Here is an 18,924-nt window from a genome sequence, read left to right on the forward strand (position 1 = left end):
AGTATTGCTACGATTCATTCATGCAAAATATTAATTCATCTGCAGAGCCATCACTTATTCACTACATGGAAAACACCAAACATCTTGTAAGAAGATCAACACTTTCTAGCAGGAGTTTTTTTCTTAACTCATCGGGAACCAGGGATGAAAATATCATAACTCTCTGTTTTAATAAAGGATAAAAATACTTCCACTTCAGGTAAAAATGACAGATGAATAAGAATAAACGCCTAAGATAATCACTGGTGTTAAGCAGTAATGCTGTGATTTGTAACATCCCTTAACCTAGTATTAGGAGCAAAACTAGTATTACGTGAAAGAGGCTTAGAATGAAGCTGTGCATCTCTAATATACCCACCATACAAGTATGGGTACTGTGTCCTAGTCAGACAAAGAAAACTGATGTTGGAGCTTGCAAACGAATTCTAACAGAGGAATAATGTATCTATGCAAAGCTTAAAAAGCAAACTTCATCTTCCTAAAAATCCGTTTGCATCTTGGATGCACAATTAAAAGAATCATAAGCAAATGCTTGTACAAAGGGCCCGATGGAATTCTTAATTTTGTGGCTTTTTTTTTCTTAGCTATGTTTAATTATATGCTTCCTGGAAGTTCCGGGAAAAACGTATATTTTTATTTTGTCTTTTAATAGCTATTTGGATTTCATGTTAATAACCAGTTATGTGCCAATGAGGAATACCAAAACACATTTCAGAGAATTCCAAGGCGTGTTCATTTTAACCTGGCACAGTTCTAACTCACAGAGAGCGGTGGATAATTACTACAGTCTCCCAGAATACATTACAGGAAATACAGTGCAAAGAATGTAAAGTGCCTCAAGCAATATTTCTAACGGTGAAAAGGGCATAGCTGTTGAAACATAAATTCAACGGGGCATAGTCCAGAAATCCCTTCCCAGCTTCCAAATCAATACAGAAAATGTGCAAGGATCCAAAATAAATGTCATTTCATTCCAAAGAGGAATACATTCAGAGCTGTACAGAGGACTACACAGACATCAGCAACATCTACGACAATAAGGCAAAAGAAACAAAAAGTAGAATTTTATTCTCGTTGAAGGCCCATCCAAAAACAACAGTCTGGCAGCGCCAAACAGATAGTGTACTCTAACCCAACATCATAATTTCCTCAGGTCACAGAACCACAGCATCCTGTTAGGGGGCCTCCTCCCACTGAAACAACACATGCCCAGAGAATGGAGGCTAAGCCATGCTGGATCATTACCATCTCCGACAGCCCTTTTCCAGTTGAGCTGCATAACGTGCAGTGCAAATAAATGTTTTCTTTTTCTTCATGAAAGGCAAGCTTTTTGCAGCCATTGCTTAAAATTAATGCACAAATTCTCCTACTTTCTATCAGACACAACCTCCCAAGCTTTACATCTACCTGATACAGGGCCAGCTTAGCACCACATAATGAGGGCAGACACCACTATACCTCTCAGTACCACAGCTCATATTTAAGACTAAAATTCCTGGGGCATGGTGAAACACCCAGGTACATGCCTGGACTAGGAGGTACTCCACATTCAAAAGACATCAAAAGCATCTTCCAAAAGCTCATTTTACACACTTATACAAATATGCTTTGTTGACAGATCTTGGGAAGATTAATAGTTCATGTATTAATGTTACAGAGTTGACACAATGATGTATCAGGGAAAGAAATGAAATGGAAGCTTGTTATGCTAGACTAAAAAAAGAAAACATGCTAATTAAATAGTTACACAAGAGCTGTAATCTTCCCCAGGTAATTATTTTCAATGCTTCAGAAGGAGTGTGTCATACAAATCTTAGGAAATAATGCTAAAAATGCTACTGCTACTTGGCAAGCATAAGCCATAAATTATCTGCTGTATTGCTTTATTTTACAATTGTGTAGTCTTTAGATAACAGCAAAACACAGATCACATATACATCCATTGTAAACAAAACCTCTCATTATTCTACTTCAGCTCTTCCGAGCAAGAGCAACACTTCGACCGCTTACTTTCCACCTGAATCAGACTGCTGTTATTGGAAGCCTTGAGCAGAAAGTCTTTGCCAGGTATCCTGCTGTTTGTTTGCTTGGCTCTGTTTTCCTGCTGATGCTTTGCATTGTTTTCTTGCAAATTCAAACTGCCTTTTTCATACGGTGAGCAGCAAGAAGCAAACAGGATCCCAAGTTCATGGCTAAGAGTGAGCTCTTTAAACACAGTGAAATTACTGCTTTTTTAAATACTGCTTTAAAAAGTTCCTATGAATAAACAGCACTATACATAGGAAGCACAAAAAGCATTATTACAGAACTCATATGTTCCCAAAGTTTCAATTAAAGAACACATAGAAACATAAATATTAAACACATCGTCTTCCTTATAAATTGTTATTGGTGACTGGAGATCTTGTTCCTCTGTAATTGTATTATTCTATGCTGTATCCAGAAAATTAATTATACAGTAGATAGAAATGTGAAAATGGATATAATGGACATGCTAAAAATAAATGGAGATACTGTATTTCATAGGTTGGACATTACGTTGGATTTCAAGGCAGCTGCTGCTAATGCTGCACTCAGTCTGAAAGTTCAGAGGTGTTAAACTAGGCTTTGTGGGATATAATGGGGTACTAACACAAGGTGGTTTTAAAACCACTGGAGTAGTATTAATCAGAAGCAGAGGAAGACCATTAGTGAATGAGTAATGAACCATGGTCAGCATACACTTGAGTCAGCATTCAATATTCTCAATGTGTAGGATATTGAACAAGGGAGCACTGTTCGCTGCTGTAGTGGCTCCAAATCATTTAATTAAAAACCCTGTGATCAGCTCTGCCCATTACAGTCTCTCTAGAAGTGTCATTTAATGGAAACACCATAGGAGACATATGGAAATAAAAAAGCAAATTACAGAGGACACCTTTCCATTGGAAATACAGATGACATGGAATTAATTAAACCTTAAATTCATACTTGCAACTCATTTACAAGTCGTTAATTCCAAGTGGCCTTAAAGCTGTCTTGCACTTTGAAGTGTGGCACTATTGTTAAAACTGCTGTATGTTCTTAATCTTTCTATTTCTTTTACGCCACTTTATACAGCCACGGTCCTGAATTAATAAAACCAAAAAATCAGACCAGGAAATACTTGACAGTAAGATTTGCTTTCTTACACAAAATTATAATCTATAATCTTAAATGGTATGCACCTCTTTGACTCATTGTTAACAGATGCATAGTGTAGCAGGGGAAGACAACAAACAAGTTTATATGCTTTGCAGTCCTGCTGGTTGTAACAGAGAGCAATAAGCTGGTTGTGCACCTGGCAAATCCAAAAGCTTTTAACTTGCTGTTTCAATACTGGGTGGTGTTCCAGCACAGATCCTTCTTCGTCCAACAATACGTACGCACAAACTAAAGAATGTGCATGAAGAAGTGTGAAGAGCTTCTTCTGTATTACTGGCTGCGTGTTAGATGCTGCATTGGTGTCGCAATGGCTCAAAGCCCATTCAGGAATGGGTTTTCCATTCTCTAGGCACCCTTGATCCACACTGGCTGCCTAAGTGTTTTTCAAACATGGCACCGCCACTGGCACGCACTGCTTCTACAGCAGCCTCTGGAGTGGAACTTTCCACCTGTGCACCGCTGAGCAGTCCCACCCCCTGCTAATGAATGTCCTTTATGTTATAATTCTTGGGAAACCAGCCAGCGCTGAAACGCTGGACTCGGTGATGCCCTGGTTTTGTACCACAGGTGGAAAGCAAACCATCTGACCGGCGCTCAACATGACAAAGGCGAAACGAGAGGAAGCCAAGCCTAGTGTCTGCTCTGTTTGACCCGATTCACTTGTTCCCTCCACTCAGTGCCACTTCTGTTCACCTTCGGGATTCTCGGCACACTTGTGCTCCTTGTTTCCTGCCTCGCATCAGCTCCGGCTGTACAGATTTCTAGGAAACCACCAGCCAAAGCTTCTGCTTCCTGCCCATCGAGCTAAGGCTGTGCTGTCTTTGGCTTCAGCCTTTAAAACGCAGAATAATCCTTGTGTTGCAGGCTCCATAAGGAATAAGACAGAACACCAGCCAAAAATGTAAATTCATTTCCTCCTGCATTACTTAAAAAAAAAGCCAAACAAGATAAAAACACATTTGTTCTCTCTGCTTGCATGTAACGGAAAATCTTACGTACAGAATTTGTTTCAGTGTAAAAACAAGTCATCAGACAAAGTACGATTAGTGGGACAGATGTTCATGTCCATTTTTTATCTTGTAGTTTTTATAAACACTTACATCTGATTTTTATAAAGTATGTGATCATGATTTTTAGGTTTGTAAAACTACATTATTATACTACAGTATAATAAGTACATTGTACATGTACATGAAGTACATTCCAAATTTATAATAGTAACCTCAAAAGCTGATAATACAATTTCAAGGTCCCTTAAGGTCATAAGTTAATATTTCTAAAATAATCATGACATTTTATAACTTTACGTCTACATAAAATGGCAAGAGACTCCAAGAGAAAGCAGGACATATCTTCAAAACATCTGACAAGAGGAGAAAAGGCAATTATACACTTGACACATGCGAACTGGACAAAAATAAACTATTCAGCCAAATTAGCACTAATCTTGGACCAGCTAGTGTTATTTCAGGCAAACCAGGCTAGGAGAATAGCTACTCTTGGAGTTGAAACCATCCCAATACATGTATTAGATATAAAACACATTCATAATACATGAAACTTGGATATAAGAAATAAGTTTGAAGTGCAAGTGCTTGTAAGTGGAGGGAAAAAAGAAAAGGTTTCTAACAATGTCATCAGAAACTGTTTAAAGCCTTTTAACTTGATATGGAACGCATTTCTGAATGCCTTCTATACCGAGAAATGTCAGCAAGATTATCAAAGTCCTTGGCAAGTAATCACCCAGTCTAATAATAAAGCTTGCCATTTATTTTTAAAGGGCATCACTGCTGGTCATAGAAGAGCCTTGGAGAGCTTCCCTGGCATCAACAAGACTGTGCTGCAGCTGAAAGAGAATTACTGTAGGAAGTAATAAAATTGCAAAATGGATGCTGGGCATCCCAAGAGTGGAACCACACTTGTATTACCGCATAAAAGGATACCAGGAGACACGAGAGCTGCCCTGCATTACAGATCGAGCAGGACAGAGGTACAGCAGTGCTCTCTAAAGCATGAATCAACAGTTGCCAGTTGCCTTAATGAAAGCCCAATGAGGTCATTCTTGGCTCCAGCAGTTTTTTTCTGTTGCTTTTTTATATGTGTATACTAATCTAAAAAGCAATTACATCATTCTATCTGATTAAATGGAAAGTGGAATCCGCAGAAACTAACTCATCTAAAAATAAACCCTCTCTGAATGAACAGATTTTACTGTGTGATATGAGAATGTTTAGCATTCAGAGTTCTTGCTGAGGTTTAAAGGTTTCATAGCCAGCAGCCATATCACTGTACAACTCACAACTTGCAACCCACTGAAGCTCAGCAGGTGTGAGCCTGGTCAGTACCTGGATGGGAGACCTCCTGGAAAAAACTGAGGTTGCTGCTGGAAGAGGTGTTAGTGGGGCCAGCAGGAGGCGCTCACCCTGCGGTCCATGTGGGTCGTAATGCCCCAGTATAGTGATGGGGATACTATACTATAAACAGGTGCCGTCCTTCAGATAAGACGTAAAAACTGAGGTCCTGACTCTGTGTGGTCATTAAAAATCCCAGGGCGTTTCTCGAAACGATTAGGGGTGTAACCTCGGCGTCCTGGCCAAAATTCCCATTGGCCCTTACCAATCATGGCCTCCTAATAATCCCCATCTATGAACTGGCCTCATCACTCTGCTCTCCTCCCCACTGAGAGCTCGTGTGTGATGGCGCACTATGGCTGCCGTCGCATCATCCAGGTGGGGCTGTACACTGGTGGTGGTGGAGGGGATCCCCATTACCTGTAAAGTGCTTTGAGTGGAGTGTCCAGAAAAGCGCTATATAAGTGTAAGCAATTATTATTATTATTATTATTAAAGGTTAGTACTAATTGTTGTGTACAGGAATACAATGTTGGAGCGTTTACCTATTTTTTCCTTCAGATTTAAACTTCTATTAGTACCCATTAGTTTTCACTTGTGACCCATTAAACTTCTTTGATACAAATGATGTCATTCTAATAGTGTTACATTACACTGACTGAAAACACTGGAAATGCGATAAAACTCCATTTTAGTGAATTTTATAGTAGATTGTTCAATAAAACTGGAAACAGAAACTGGGATAGTTTTGTTGGGGTTTTTTTCCTAATGTGTCAGCCAATCTAGCGAATGAAACAGTCCTTGATCATGCAGAAACCACGGATAGTTGATGTTATGGTCTACACTGCACACCTGAAGGGTCCTATACCTCCTGGGATATTGATTGGGACTTACACCCCAAAAACAATAACAGCCCCATCCATCCTGTGTCTCATTTTCACAAGGAGAAACAAACCAAACAAAGTCTGGTTGGGAAGCAATAATTCCCTAAGCGTTGATCCTTTTGTAATAAAGTGTCACTATGAAATGCATATAGTAGACCACGCATTTCAATACTTATTTTGTCTTCTGCCTTGCCATTTCTTATTTGCATTGTGCAGACACATCACACACAGCCCTTTAAAATTTCCACCCCTGGGAGGAGGGTTAAAAGAATTTGTTACCTCAGCAACCAGGTCTAAAAGAGGGAGCAGCACCATTAAACACAGCTCTCGCTGGGCATCCTGGCAACAAAACAAAGGCAGTTCCATCACCTGGAAACACACTGGAGCTGTTGTCATGTGCTACTGGCATACAACAGTAACAGCACTGTGTTCATAACAGAACCCAAATGATAAGTGTGTGTTTAGCTAATTAATAATGTTTCGTAACATTTCTCAGGGGAAGACATTTTACTTAAAATAATGTGAAAGGGAACAAATAGCTTACATTTCCTTAATCATCGTGTTAGCATGTGTATTAACAGGTTGGAAGAAGCATATGGACTCAAGTTCTCACTCACCTTTTCTGCTCGTACCTCCTTCTCCTGTACCAGCTGAATTTCCAGCACATAAGAGAATGAATATGAAGGAAGGGCTTCAAGATACGGGCTGTAAAGTATCATCAGTCGAGCTGGTTAATCCTGTTAAACCAAGATCTTCATGACCGTTGTCGTTTGCGTCTTGTATCTTTCAGAGTCTCTTGTATAAAGTCTAAACACTCTGTTGACCCAACACAGTAAAGGTACAGGGGTACAGGTACTGCTGGTGCGCATTTGTCTGACTTTGCAAAGAAAATCGAAATAAAACTACATATCTACCAAATGACAGTTATTTGATGCTTGAAAGTTATTTTTGAGGCATAACCCAAGGTGAAAGTTTTAGTACCTTTTAGTTATAGAACAGATCATGATTCTTTTTTTAGGTTCTAGTCACTGAACATGAACTGTGTCAGTGACTTAAACTTAAAAGTGAATGACTGAATCTGTGATACCACTCAAATGCCTGTGAAATGCATATTTGCACCTAGTTTTTACAGAAACAAAAGTCCAACTACATCATCACCTACAACAAAAAATTCAGTTCAAGCTTTATATAAAAATGCACATCCACCATAAAGCTGAACATGTGGATAATCAACAGATCTTACTTTCCTACCAAACTTCAAGAACAAAATTCATTGCAGTACTAACATAATCACTCTTTATGTGCAACCTGAGTCTGTCATACAAAACCTATACTTCTTCCAAGGGCTTCTTAATTGAAGAAAAGAAAATTAATGCAGCAGAAAACTCCAGCCCTGATCTCTGCCTCATAAAGTTCTTAATAAATAATAAAGGAGAAAATGTTTTATATCTCTCCAGGCACCCTACCAAATCAGAAACGGGGGAGTACAGACAGGCCTATAATTAGAAGCAGGTACAACAGACGACATTTTTCTCCGTCTGTTAAGTTAGTTAATCAGGAAAGTGAAAAGAAAAAAAGTTGCAGTATCATTAATTGGCTTTGTGAACTGCAGTCTCTCAGTTCAGCCCATTACACCACACTTCGTATTCAAGGGCAAAAAATATGTCAATCAAAAACATAAACCAGTCCATCCTTTTAATAAATATTTACGCCAAGTGCAAGTCATACATTTGCCCCTCTCCTAGTACCCGTTACATTTGCTTAGATTAAATCAAAAGGCTGACCTACTCACTAAATTCAAAACCCAATACTTAATGGCAGGTTTCCATTGGAAAGGAGCCACAGGCCTCTGGCAAACAACAAGCTCCCATAAAGTACTGGGTTTGTAATTTGCACTTGTTGGGCAGCTTGAAATTTTGATTTTATCCAGAACATCTACCACTTACTGCAATTTATTTACATTAAAGACTCCACAGAAAGAGGCCCTGAGCATTCTGGGTGGATGATCCCCTCTTTGCGAGATCACAAGGTTTATGGCCATGGTATTGTGTAAGCTTCTCTTACTAGGCAGTTTCCCTTCAGTTTTATTGCTCGGTTTGTCAAAGGACTAAGCACCCACAATGGGTCAATTTTCAGGCTTAACAGATGCCACATGCTGGAAGTTATTCCAAAGTACCAAGAAAGTTGCTGATTGCTAATGGAAACACTTTCAACAGGTTCTTTTGCTTCTGCTTGTCAGGGCCGAAAATTAATTGCTTTACTGTGAAAAGGCCCAGAACTAAGAAAATAAATGACTCCCTGTCGTCACCAGCTATCGTCTTACAGTCCGGCAGCAGATCACAAACTCACAGCCCGCACAACAGCTTGTCTCCACAAGGCTAGTCTCCACAAAATCCTCTCCAACTAGGATGCACACAGCTCAACAATATGTGAGCTGCTACTAACTAGTCTGGATGCAGATATTTTGTTTTTGCTGCTACAGTGTCTCCATGCCTCTGCCTCCCTAAATTTATTTCAGTTTCTTAGTGAATTTCTCCTGCCTGCTGTGCTGACGACATAGAAATCCCATTGACTCACAACACAATAAACCCAAGGCACTAAATTTAGGAGGTTCTGGATACTTAATGCCTATTAAACACTAAATATATAGCATACAGTGTCTTCATGATATAAAGCAATGATTTCATCAAGGAACTTGTGACATGATATAATAAGAAGTATCAATGTACAGTTCAAAACCAATTTGTCTTTTTTAAAAGTTGTTAATATACAAAAAGTGAAGGAAATCGACCAAAGGATACGGAAATAAATATTTCAGCCAGCCCTTTCTCCTCTGACATAACATCCTCTAATCAGGAAGGCAGGAATCAAACTGGTGCAAGTTACGAAAAGGCCTACGCCAAACTGCTGCTCCCTCTTCCAAATGCTAGCAGTCATTGGACACAAAAACAGGGATCGTCTTGCCCCACGTCAATGCCCTGCGTCGACAATACAGCGCAGTGAGCCATCACATTTGTTATTGAACTTAATATTAAATACCTTTTTGTTGACCTGCAGCTGTTCATAATAATACTGTTACTGTTAATAATAATAATAAAAGGCATTTCACTGTTTTACCTGACAGTTGCCATGTGAATTAGTTTGTGAACTATTGTGCATTATCACACATGTATATTGCATTGCATTTAAATGTAAAATAACCCATCAAACCATTTTCATTCATTTTTAAACTCATGTTGTGTAATTTGATGTGTATTCGTATTTGATAGAAATACACAGGTTGGTATTCTCAAATTTATCTTGCACCTTTTTTGATGAACTTTTCAAGGTTCATTTAGACTTGGATCTAGGATCATGCACCAAAGCTTTACCACATGTTCTTAAAAGTAAGCTACTGAACGTCTCCTGAGCAGGTTGGGGAAATTGAATGAACCAGTTCCAACTTTTTCCAGTAGAGATGTGAGCAAGATCTGAAACAAATGAACTTCTGACTCCATGGACTTTCTGGAGCAGTTACAGAATAAAGCACAAGGCCACCCTTTCATAAAGGATACGTGCGCGAAAGTTAAAAAAAAGTGTGGCTTTGATAACATACTCAACAGCAGTAACCTTGGGCTGGTTATTTTTGTTTCTTTGTTTGTTTTCCAGCTTTTTTTTTAAATTTGTGCTTGAAGCCCTTGATGTGATTTTCCAGCTGATCTAACAGCATTAATTCAAGAAACCACCACATGCCAAGAAAGACAAACAGTTTCTATATTTGAATAGTATTCTGCATAAACAAGAGGGATATAAACAATAATTAGTGGTAAATCTCCTGGCATGTAACCATAGTTTAAAATGCCGTGCCAGTGTGGTTTGAAACGAACTTTACTTGCATGGGAAAGTAGGAAGTCTATGAAAAAATCATGTATTTATAATACATTATTTAGTCCAGAGATTAAATGCCATCCTTTCTCACAAATGTCTTCCCCAGCGTTTGGCCTTTGAGCGTAATACTCCACACACTTGTCTTTGAATTTAAAGAGAGGCAGTTTCTAGTGGTTATTGGGGGATTGCTAAGAAATGAAGAAAAAAAAATCTAGACTAAAAATAACCTGCTTTCATTGAGTAAAATACAGTCTGCGAGGTACAGTGGAACCGCAGATAGATATAATGTTCTAGCTCCTCACGGGGACTCTTGGCTGCCATGGCAACCACAATATACCACCACCAGGAAATCAAAGAGAAGGGATTAAAGACATCTTAGGCTTTACCTTTTACTTCTCTCTGCACACAGCTTACAAATAAGTGATGGCAATTTAAAAATACAGGATAGCTTTTAGCACAAAGATGCAAGACTTTTGGCATTCAATACAGTGTTTTGTATTTCAAAGCTGAATAGGTTACTACTTAAAATTCCACCAGCTCTGCTGTGTAATGTTTTTTTTTTCAAATACAATCTATCAGAGGTTTTCCTTTGATTATCATAATGGCATAGCGTTCAACATTTCATCTCTTTCTTCATTAAGGCACTGAGTAAAAGTGCTTTCCGGCACAAAAATCAGAACAATAAAAAATGGCTCCAAACAGATTGCCTTTGATTCTGTTAAGTGGAAAAAAAAATCTCTCTTAAAATATCTGATATTGTAATGCTCTCACATCCCTCAGTGCAGCTTTTAAACCACTGTAGCACAAGCGTCCAGGTGTTACAACACTCCTGCCAGTAACGAATGAAGTGACACGCTTGGATTCTTAATTTTGTACTGCGTGTGATGTAAAAGATTCACAATCTCTTCCTAGTACGTCACAACTTATAAAATGTAGGCTCAAGATCAACGTCAAAGCTCAACATCGAAAGAAGCCAGATGACATTCTTAATTATGACATATCTAATTTCATCTTAAGTATATACAAACATCAATAATAAAAAGATTGGCTAAGATGCAGTTTGATCAATATCAGTGGTGTATCCCTGAATGCAAAATGCTTTTTCTAATGGTGCAAGAACACTTATTTTCCTAACTGTGATTTTCCTTCAGATCACTTGATATGAACTCAATGGCAAGGTACTATCAGAGCACCTACAAAGTGCAAGGTAAAGAACAGGTCGGGAATGTCTAAAAAAGGGAAATCTCAGTGGGGCCTTTCTGGTTTCAGCAAAGATTATGGCCAGTAACTGAATGCTGCGTCTTTCTCTCATGTACTTGACTCCTTCCACCAACTAGCTTGAAGTGATTGGTAAACAATAAATAGCTCTGGCTAAAATGCATGGGAACAGATGTGAAAGCAGAGGTTGTCTCAGGCTCGCTGTAAATCTGCAAGAGAAGCGCTGTGCCCCCGCTGGAAAGAGGGAAAGAAAAAAAAACAGATGGCCCTTCACCGAGGCCGGTCTGATGAAATTCTAACTAAATCATAAATTCTACACTCGGTGAACACTGAGAGTTGTAATGACTCACTGCAAAAAAACAGAAGGAGGCAAAAAGTCCATCCGCGCCTTTAAGGATCATCTGCATGGTGGCGCACTGTCATGTTATTAAAGCCTTGGATAATGGGTGCCATTGTATTTGATCCCGAATCTGTTTTTTAAGGAGTTGTAACTGTAAGTCCACCCCCCCCCCCCTTCTCCTCACCCTTATAAATGCTACATTCTTTGCCATAATTAACTCTGTGCTCACAAACGCACATCTATCATCCAGAGACCAGCTCCAATTCCGGGAAACCAATTCCAAGTACTGAAGATTGGCAGTTACTTGCAAGCTGGAGCTGCTCCAGTCGACAGATTAAATTGTATGAGAAAATTGTTACAGCCTTCAGACGGCATATAAGAGAGCCCAGAGCTGACCTTTCCAAGGAGCAGGGAGCTCACTCCATAATTACCACCGTTCTGTGAAGAGCATAAATGTTGGTCTCTCTGTCCTGTAGTGGCCAACCATGCTGAATTATTTTAAAAGCTAATGTGTACATAGCAACCATCCTGGCTAGAAACACATATTGTTATGGTTCACAACATAAAATGGCTGTCTAAACTCTGAAAGACACTGGTGTGTGATGTCTCAATTTCTAAAAATGTTTATCTCACCATTCAAAGTCTTAATACTGAGAGCAAAAGTATTCATATTCATGCAAATTCAGAGAAAAAATAGCTCATTCTTTTCCCAAAATGAACCATTGCAAATTTCCAAAATGATATATTACTGTCTCTCATTCTGAAATGTTGTATTTTGTGATCGTTTACTCCCATGCTTACCGTAAATTGTTTAAAAAGATCACCAAGGATGTCATTAAATGTTTATTGAAAGGCAGGCTTTTGTTTCTAAAAATGGAAAGGAAATCCATGTGTTGGCTTTATTTTGGTGTATAACATTACTAACATTTTCTACTCCAAAGATTGTGGTTTTGCAAGAAGGGCAGTCTGCCATCATGATCATTCAGATCTCTATTTTTCCCTACAAAAGCCTAGGGAGGATGCCATCACAGCACCAAAGTAAGATGGCACCACTTAAGGGTTAAATTCATCTCTCTCTCCGAGAAAAATATGTGGCTTGGAGGGACAAATTTTACTTCTACCAGAGGCCTGTTCCCAGTAAATGGATCAGTGAACGTATAAACATTCCAACCAAAATAACTATGCCGCATGCCTCATATAAGATTTGTACACTTTACTGCCTGAAGCTCTATTCCCTAACATGGAGAAAGTAATTTGTGTTGAAGGCTAAAAAATTCAAAAAGGCCAAGAGACAATTACGTTTGTGGATCTGGATATCAAGAGCTACTCTGTTGATAGCCAATTTATTTATTTTCTGGTAGTTTTGCTTTATTATGATTAACCTTTCTAATGGTCTGTAGCATGAATACATATATATGCATACAGAGAAAGAAAAAGAAATTAACATAGTTGTCTATTGTTTTTGTTTTCTAAGCTTCCAGTCTTTTTTATAAGGCTCAATGCTGAATGAAGTAAAACTGTGAGAGACTACTACTGCCCTCAAGTGGAAGACACTGAATTGCTTGCCTGTATTACTGTAGTCCAATATCTGGACAATATCTCACAACCTTCCAGCTAAATAGCACGGCACCTAATTACTGTTTTCGTGTGCAATCAATACAAAAAGAAAGTCCGTGCTATGTGATGGGCACTATTACTGAGCATATTACTACAAACAAATACATTTTAAACACGCCTGTCATGCCACACAGATTATTTTCCTTTACGGAAAAGATCTTAATGAATTTTCATTAAAAAAAACAGTTTAGACTGGATCGAGGTCAAAAAACATAAAAGAACATTTACTTCATCGAGCCATGTTCTGAAAACTGAAAAACAATCCGCAATAGTAAGACAAAACCTAAATCACATCTCAGAGAGCGGTGAAGGGGCAGTTTCTCACTTAGCCGGACTGGTTTAAATCATGGAAAGATTTTTTTTCACGTACAAAGAATATGAGAACAGTTGAGAACATAAACACGTCCCTTTCTTTTTTGGCTCAAAACAGCATGGCATGCAGAACTACGGCTTTGCTTTCCATGCCATTCCTGAAGCGCAGCGTGATAGCGAGACACCGCCGAGAGCAGCACGAGGAGCTTGTCCTTGAAAGTCTTTCCTCGGTGCTATGCTGAGCAAGTGGGTTGCCATGGGAACGGAAGCAGTAATATGCCCAGAATCTAAGAAATCACACCTGGTGGTTGTCATGGGGTGGCTGAAAGGATACAGCTGGTTCTCTTGGAGGGTTTATTTTAAAAAATGGAAATTACTCACAATCCGTCGCTTGCAGGCTTAACATGCAGGTCTGCTAGCATGACGTATAGCCAGTTCAGAGAAAATGATGTGATGGTAACAGAAATACTTCGTGAAAAGCTGCACAAATATATTTTTTATTGTGAAGGAGAGGTATATCCAAAACAAATACAAGTTCTCTGTTTTAAAGACTTTGTAGCCCAAGTCTTAGCAGCCTCCTAATGTGTGTGAAAGCTCTGCTTTTTCAGCCGGAAAATGTCGGGTTCAAACAACGTCAGCCCTCGAGATGCCCCAGTCTGCCCCAGTCTCTCTCCTCACAGTGGTGAGGTCATGAACCAGACCAGCAAAGATGAGAAGGCTCCTGTGACACTCACCGAGCCTGCCTGAAGTCACTTTGCTTTTCTCCACCGCAGGCTTCTCCTGGCTGCGCCGAGCTGCGGCGTCTCTCGACATCGGCACAGGCACAAACCTGCGCGGAGCTGGGGTCTCCAGAGGGGACGCCTCTGCAGCGGGGCCTCGGGGGGGAGCGCAGCCTACAAATACACAGGCACAAGCCAAATAACCCTCAGTGCACACTTACCGCTCAGTGTCTTATGGCCTTCAATTACAGGAAATGTTTGAACGCAAACACCTGCTGATCACTGTACCAAAATACTGTCAACTTGCTGATATTGCAAAACAAGGGAACATGTAGGGTGTGCTGTCAAGATGTCATTAGATGCTCCAGGCCATACTTTGCTCAGGTAGGAAAGAATAAAATGCTTTTAAGAGCTGTTTATGGAGATCCTATAAAGCTAAACAGCACTCTCAATTTACAGTAACACAAAAGCTCATATAAAACAGAAACAGAGAAACACTCACATACAACTCACTACTGAAAAGATGCACAGAGGGAATCCTGCTGCAATTTGCAATTTACAATGTTGTCCTTCAACACCACACATATCTTTATAGTGCCATTTACATACAGTCTGGATGACAATGAAAACAAGCATGAGGCTTTTCTACAGAAAATCTACACAGATCCATAACTACATGTGGCTCAAACCCAAATGTCTGCAAGAATAAATGCTTCCGCAAAGGTACAAGAATGAAACCAACTAGGAAACAAACAAGGAGAGGTGACAGCCACGGGACGTTCGGAGTGAATGTAAGGAAACTACAGGACTCGAGGACGGCTGAGCTCTGGGATTGCCACACCTGCTGCTGCAGTAGAGGTGGAAGCCCGAGCTCCAGCAGGTGACTCATCACGGCTGGCGTCGCCTGGCAACAGCTGCAGGCCGGGCTGTGCAGTGGCAGCTGAAGCAAGGTGAGAAGACACTGGGGGCGCTGGGGCCGAGCTCCCACTCACAGCACTCAAAGCACAGCCCAGCAGACGCGTCTGAGGAAAGGGGCAAGGGCAGAGAAAAGACGTTAAAAAGCTTATTGAAAGCGTTTAATAATATGGCAATCTTGGGCATGTTTCAGAAATAACGGCTTGCTTTTGACCTGAAAGCAAGTTAGCACCGACAGCGAGTTACAGCTATCACCTTCCATGACTATACTGTGAAAACCTGTGGATCACTCAGAAATACTCTGCATAATAAACAAGAGCCTTTTGCAAGAAACCTTATGCAGAAAATGATGAAATGTTAATACATCTATTCTGATAAAGGTTTAAGTTCTACTGTATAATTTCCCATGGACTTCCAATAAATTAAATTTTATGAATGAAGCTTAATTTCCCATATAAACTGCATTTACATTTCTCATAATAGCTCATTTTATTGCTATATATTGGGTTCAGCTTTAAAATAAAATTAGTTTGTAGAGATATACTGTATTAGCTCCAATGTAATTTAATTGAGAGAAAGCTGACCGATACAAAAATATTTACAATAACGTTCCTGAAACCTCTAATTTTGGGTTAGTAACTTCCAGTTGACAAGATTAGTGCAAATACTTTAGGGTAAACTGAGCCTTATAACTTGCATTCTCAGCAGCAGAGAGAGGTGTCCTCCTACACTCACATAATCACTGCCAAACAAATTCCCTTTGCTAAGAGTATTAGAGTTGAATTGCAAAAAATGATCACACCAGCCAATCATTCTCTGTTCTTGTAAAAATGTGTTCAATTCACGTCAGTTTATAATCCTGTTGAATATACTGCAGTATCTGTTATCCACCAGGTTTCATTTTAAAGGGCAGAAGAGGATATATGAATGCATGCCATGTAAATCAAACAGTTCTAATGTATAATTTTTAAACTGTAACACTAAAAAAAGTTAGTGATAACAAAATTGCTCCTTTAGCTTTTATTGTTACTTACTTGAAAGGAAATAAGGTTAAAAATGCAAAACTGAGGAATAGAGTAAGATGTTAAATTGTCTGTTAGAATACAAAATGTGGTCTTTGATTGGAAAGAGCTCTTTTCAGCAGAATTAATTTGGACAGATCTTGACAAAGACTGGAACACCGAGGGAGCTAACTAATGCTGACTTGTTACGGCAGTGCATTCAAGATGTGTGAAATGAGTTGTCAGCTGAATGTTAACAAAAAACATCCTTGTACTGATGCCACACAGCTGTCAGAGTGCGATCAAAGCCTAGGATGACTATTTTGACAAAAGCAACACTTAATGTAAGATGAGCCCAACACATGACAAGATTGGCGCTGAACACCTCATCACAAACACTTTGCAGCAACCTTTCTGGATGCACACAAAGCACATTATTTTGTGGCCTTTTTTTCTTTTTTTTCAGGTCTTCTTTCTCAAGGGCTGACCACATACAGTTCCACTGTGACTAAAGGTGATCAGAAGATCACTGCCCTCCCCAAGAACAGAAACAATTGTAGCCTGAAAATGAATCACTTTTTTCCTGATTAAATATATTTTGACTTAAGCTAACTGCAAAACAAAATCACAAGAATTACGAAATTGTAAATTTCCAAAGTGTCTGAAACATTTTATTTTGGAATCGTGGAATACGGCCTATCTGATCTAATATACCATCATAGGCAGCTTTTCTTACATGCTCTAGTCTAGGCTAAAACAGCTAATCTAAATTAAATTAGACAGGCAGTGCAAAAAACAGAGAGAGCAGGAAAAGACTTCGTATAACCCAACCGTCATCCCCCAGCCTGCTTCAGTACCTGCAGCTCCAGCTGCTGCTGCTGTATCAGCTCCAGGTGCTGAAGCCGCTGGTGGGTGAGCGCTGCCAGCTGTCTCTCCAGCTCTGCCACCCTCTCCTCCTGGCAGGGCTGCCTCTCGACATGCTGGAGCTTCTTCAGGAGCTCGGACACGGAGGAGATCTTGGTGTCCAAGTCATTCTGGGCCTGAGGAGAGACAGGTGTTTGCCGGCTTTGTGTGCACAGAATCAACTGTAAGCTACAAAACAGCACTGGGACAAACATCTGATGCACACAATAAAAAAAAACTGTCTGAAATCACACTTTTCTATTTTGTACATTGTGTACTTCTTTTTTTGCATGGACTAATAAACTTCCCCAGACTGATCCTCTTCTATTCCTGCTCCAATACACTTGGCTGCGCTAGATGGGATGCAGTTCCACAACTGCCTTCCTGTCGAACATTCGCACGCCATGTGCTTGCTGCACTGAGGCTCCGTACGCCCCAACGCTGGGAGGAGTCCACACCGCAGGGCCCAACAGCTGACAAGCCAAGGCAATGAAAGAAATTAAGCAGCTCTAATTTCTCTGAAAACGGCTTCTGTTCCAAAAAAATTCTCGAGATTTGGAACGAGATCCAGACGAGAGAGAGCTGTGGAGAGAAGTTTCCCAGTATCTTTAAGGTCGTGATAAACCCCGCCCGGCGCCCACCTTCAGCAGGGGGGCAGCAGCGGCAACGGCAGCGGCGGTCACCACGGCGGCCGTGTCGGCTGTGCAGTGCTGGGGGCGCGGGGGGGCGGCCGGGGGGGGCTCCTGCGGCTCCAGCAGCTGCACCTCCACCGCCTTCCGAACCGGAGCGCTCCGACACCTGCACCGGTTCACACGCGGGGTTAACACGAGGACTCTCCACTGCCTCAGCCACATAACCAAACTTACTGTTAGTCTGCACAGTGTGACAGACAACTGTATTACATTCTGACAACTCATTAACGATAAGAATCTAAATGGCACAAAAACTTTTCTGGATTGGAGGCAGCCGACACTTCAAAACAAATCTTTCTGAAAACACTGGAATGAAACATTTACCTATAATCAAATTAGAATAACAGGAGCATTTTATCGTTTCTGGGCAAATTCTCAAAGACATTTCTGAATGGTAGTCCATTTGTAGTGAAAAAGAAAAGTCAACAACATGTCAGTCAGTAAACAAATAATGCAAACAAAACAAGCACTTCAGAAGATTTTGTAATACTACGCTAGCTCTAGGAGAGAAGTCTCCAAGGAACATCTGACCCTTCACACACAGAGAACAACTGCTTCTGAAGTCAATGTCAGTCTGCTTTTAAGCTTTATACGATTCTTGAAATTTGTGGATTCCTTCCTTTATTGACAGATTTATCTCAACTGCAAAAGCACTTTTTTTCCCCCCACAATGTTCCTAAACCCAAAGCAATGTGTTCAAATTATCATTTTATGATGATGTTATTTATCAAGTTTTTAGCTGTGCTTTCACTCATCAATCCATATTGATGAGTATAATAAATGCCCTGCATCCAGAAAGTTAACAGCAATAAATACTGCCACAGTTCCCACTTAATGTCTTCCATTAACCTTAGTGGGATTCAAGTCCTAATAAACTCACTCCCTCCTGCCCTGTGACATGCACAGTTGTTATGTTCAGCTA

The 18,924-nt window shown here is 40.0% G+C and overlaps 1 protein-coding gene across 1 annotated transcript in view; it reads right to left on the reverse strand.

The window, feature by feature from the left end:
• kiaa0586 (KIAA0586 ortholog) overlaps positions 1–18,924 on the reverse strand; it is a 172,906-nt gene that overhangs the window by 148,175 nt on the left and 5,807 nt on the right. The window contains exons 5-8 of the mRNA XM_088924648.1: positions 17,952–18,108; positions 17,265–17,447; positions 15,333–15,513; positions 14,507–14,665 (exon numbers count right to left, since the gene is read on the reverse strand). Coding sequence (XP_088780774.1) covers positions 14,507–14,665; positions 15,333–15,513; positions 17,265–17,447; positions 17,952–18,108 — 680 coding nt within the window. The remainder of the gene's footprint in view (positions 1–14,506; positions 14,666–15,332; positions 15,514–17,264; positions 17,448–17,951; positions 18,109–18,924) is intronic.

Source organism: Atractosteus spatula, chromosome 9, assembly GCF_055471065.1.
Source record: "Atractosteus spatula isolate fAtrSpa1 chromosome 9, fAtrSpa1.hap1, whole genome shotgun sequence".
In the NCBI taxonomy this organism is placed as follows: Eukaryota; Metazoa; Chordata; class Actinopteri; order Semionotiformes; family Lepisosteidae; genus Atractosteus; species Atractosteus spatula.